This window comes from Aegilops tauschii, chromosome 3 (genome assembly GCF_002575655.3).
Source record: "Aegilops tauschii subsp. strangulata cultivar AL8/78 chromosome 3, Aet v6.0, whole genome shotgun sequence".
Classification (NCBI taxonomy): Eukaryota; Viridiplantae; Streptophyta; class Magnoliopsida; order Poales; family Poaceae; genus Aegilops; species Aegilops tauschii.
Window position 1 is genome coordinate 533,109,256 of NC_053037.3, and position 3,282 is coordinate 533,112,537.

The following is a 3,282-nucleotide window of genomic DNA, read 5'->3' on the forward strand; positions in this document are numbered from 1 at the left end:
ATGTACCTCACTTTCAGCGGCCCTTCAGGAATAGAAGCTCTTATATGATTCCCATCGATTGCACCAATGCAGCCCTTGAGATGAGGATAAGCCCTTCTATCTTTCTTAATACTATCATGCACAGTGTGGAAATTTGGGTCTTGTGGCTCAAGGAAATGAGATGCCATGATGACCACACATTGTACAACCTCATGAAATTTATGATGGATTGTATTTGCTGAATGTTTGAAGCAGTTGTGGGTTCTTCTATTTGATTCGCAACCTCCCAATGCCAACAAGAACTTTTTCTGAGACTCACTAGTCATGTGCAAGAACATCTCTCGTTGCTCTCTCTTCACAAAGAACTCGGTAGCAATGAAGTGCTCATCGTTGCCTTCTATTGCGCCACAAGCACAAACTAAATCCATGCTAGAGGTGACAGAGGCGGTCTCTTCTTGCTTTAGGAAAGACTAAAATGATGTGTGTGAAGCATTGACAATGGAACTAATCTTTCTAATATCTTCCTGCGTCACTTGTGCAATCTTGGGTTTCTTGTTCTTTCAAAATCATCATCCCGAGCTCCTTTCAATTTTTCAGGGAAAAAACACCGCCCTTGCATCATAAGTATTAACAGTTCGACTTGTTAAGACTTGCAAAAGAAGTCTCTTCAAAAATAAGCGAGTTGTGTCACTTGCCCACGCACCTTTGATCAAATACACAAAGAAGCATGCACTTTGACCTTGACTGCTTTCTATACTCGGTGGAAGTTAAGTTTGTTTTCAAGGAATCAAAGGTTTCTGATGACATCAGTACATGGACAAAATATAGTTAAACCAAGCACAATTATCCAGCAACTTGTGTACATTTTAGCTTTTGTACAGACTGAATACATTTTTGCATCCCTAGTAGGCTAATCTCAGCGTTAGGCCAGTTGTTTTGGTTAAGCAAGATCTGCAGCATTCCCTCTCTAGAAAATATGCTAAGTATCGTAGTTGCAGGTAAATCTTCAACAGTAAAATAACTACTACTACATGAAAAGGAAATTGTTCAGAAGCCTGTTAGCGGTTGTTTGTGCAACTCCTCAGGAAACCATCAGCAGCGTGCCCGAACCAGCCCGCCGTTGGGCGGCGGGTCCATCCAGAGGGTGCAGCGCGGGTACACCCAGTACTTGTACGGCAGCCACCGCCCGAAGTTGAGCTGCGTGTGGAACTTCCCGACGAGCTTGAGCTTCACGGGCCCGCCCGCCACCGTCCCGTTCCTCCACGCGATGGCGTCCTCCCGCGACAGTGGCGCCTCGCTGACGACGAAGTCCACGGTCCGGAGCGCGTAGGTGCGGGGCTCCTCGAACAGCGGCGCCGGCAGCACCGTCGAAGTGCCGATCCTGTGGCCCTCGAAGTACAGGTCCAGCTGCATGTACCAGAGGACCATCTTCACCTTGGTGTTGGGGCTCGTGATGGCGACCAGCACGGTGAGGTCGGCGTTGAGCGCGAGGCCGCGGGCCGGGCCGCCGGGGACGGTCAGCTCGTCCACGTACCCGGCGTTCAGGGACGCGTCGGTCACCCGGAGCTTCGGCGGCTGCGGGCGGTAGTAGAGGTACACGGTGAGCACGGCCACGCCGACGACCACCACCGCCAGCCAGAACAGGATGCAGCAGAGGGTGAAGCAGAAGGCCGGCAGCTGCCTGCGCTTCTCCCTGCCGCGGTCCGGCGAGACGTAGCCCCCCGGAGAGCCTGCCGGGGTCCTCCTCGGTGTCCGCGGATGGCGGTGACGTCCCGGCGGCGTGTGCGACGTCGACCCCTGGTGATCATGGTGCTGCTGCTGCTGCTGCTGCTGTGGGCTCCCGTTCCCCGGCACCGGCGCGCCCGGTTGGTAAGGCGCGCCGCCGTCGTCTTGCTTGATCGTTGTGACGCGCTCGACCCTCGTGGTGTTGGTCCGGTAGCCGCCGTTGCCGGTCGGGCGCGGGCCCATCGGCGGCGCCTGGACCGGCCCCGGGATCCTCATCCTCTGCTCCCCCGGGACGCGCTCGTACCGGTACCGCGGCTCGTCGACCGCCACCGGCGGCAGCGGCTGCGGCGGCGGGCGGCCCCGCCTCTGCCACGGCGCCATGTAGTAGGGCCCGCCGCCGCCGCGGGGCGGCTGCGCCGGCTCGTCAACCTCCTGGATTTCGCCGTCGCCGTGGCTCGGCCCGCCGGGGAAGCGCTCGTCGCCGGGATGGTGATGCATCGACGCCTCGCTCGGTCCGGGCTGGCGGTAGGAGACGTACTCGTTGGGCCCACGCCTGGGGCGAGCCGCCATCGCCGCCCTGCTGCTCACGGCAGCATCGTCGCGCAGCGCGGCCGCCACCGCCGCGGCGGCCGCCGCCGCCTCCGCCTCCCTCTGCGCGGTCGCACCGTGGTGGCGAGCCGACCGCGGCGCCGCGCGGCCACGGCTCGGCGGCCGCTCGCCGCCCGCGTCCACCGGCCTCTTGCTCATGGGACCGGCAACGGGCGAACCACCAGCTAGCAGCTAGCTACAAGCCTGGAAGCTGGAAGCGATCGGCAGCAATGGCCAATGGCTCAGCGCGACGTGGCACTGCAGAGTGGGGCGGGCCGGGGTTAAGTAACCGGGGCAAGCAACGTGGCCACGGCACAGCACCGGCAGGCACGGACAGAGGCGCTCGGGAGAAGAGGAGGAGGACGGAGGAGGAATTTTTGGAGGGAAAGGGGGCAAGGAAGGTATCGTTCGATCTGTACTGTAGCCGTCTTGAGCAAGCAACTTAGCCATGGCACCGGAAGCTGGCAGCTAGGCGCACGGCGACTGGCAGAGGGAATTTCCGGTTGCCGTGGCAACAGAGCTTTGCTTGCCGGTGGCTACTTCCCCGGACGGTGCTCAAAAGCGCATGCTTGTAAAACCTGATCGAAAGCGCTCTCTGTCGTGGGTTTTTCAGGGACTCGGGGCGCGGCACAGGTGCTCGACAAAACAATCTTGATGGAAAGCGCCATGGGAAAAACTGGACAGAGATGAACAATGGGAGCTGGGCTTTCTTTTGGTTTGTTTTCTCCGGCGAGCCTTCTTTCTGAACGTCTGAGTGATGTGATGCCATTTTAAATGGGAGCGCTCGTGTTCAGGATCTCCGGTGCTCGCTGTGAAGAGGACGATGCCTGCGGCTCCAGGCCCACGCAAGGTATGGCCCGGAGATGAGATGCTCGGTCTTCCATCCCCACGACCGCGGATTCCCTCCCAGCGCCGTGCGCCGCGGCCACCGCGGGAACGTGGAAGGGATCCGAGTGTGTCTGTCATTCAGACAGATCAAATGATCAGCGA

The 3,282-nt window shown here is 58.9% G+C and overlaps 1 protein-coding gene across 1 annotated transcript; it reads right to left on the reverse strand.

Moving 5' to 3' along the window:
* Positions 1–859: 859 nt before the first annotated feature.
* On the reverse strand, positions 860–2,988 carry LOC109758322 (uncharacterized). The gene has a single exon (XM_020317172.3). It carries the CDS (start codon positions 2,449–2,451, stop codon positions 1,072–1,074), a length of 1,380 nt encoding a protein of 459 aa, XP_020172761.1. The 5' UTR covers positions 2,452–2,988; the 3' UTR covers positions 860–1,071.
* Positions 2,989–3,282: the final 294 nt, after the last annotated feature.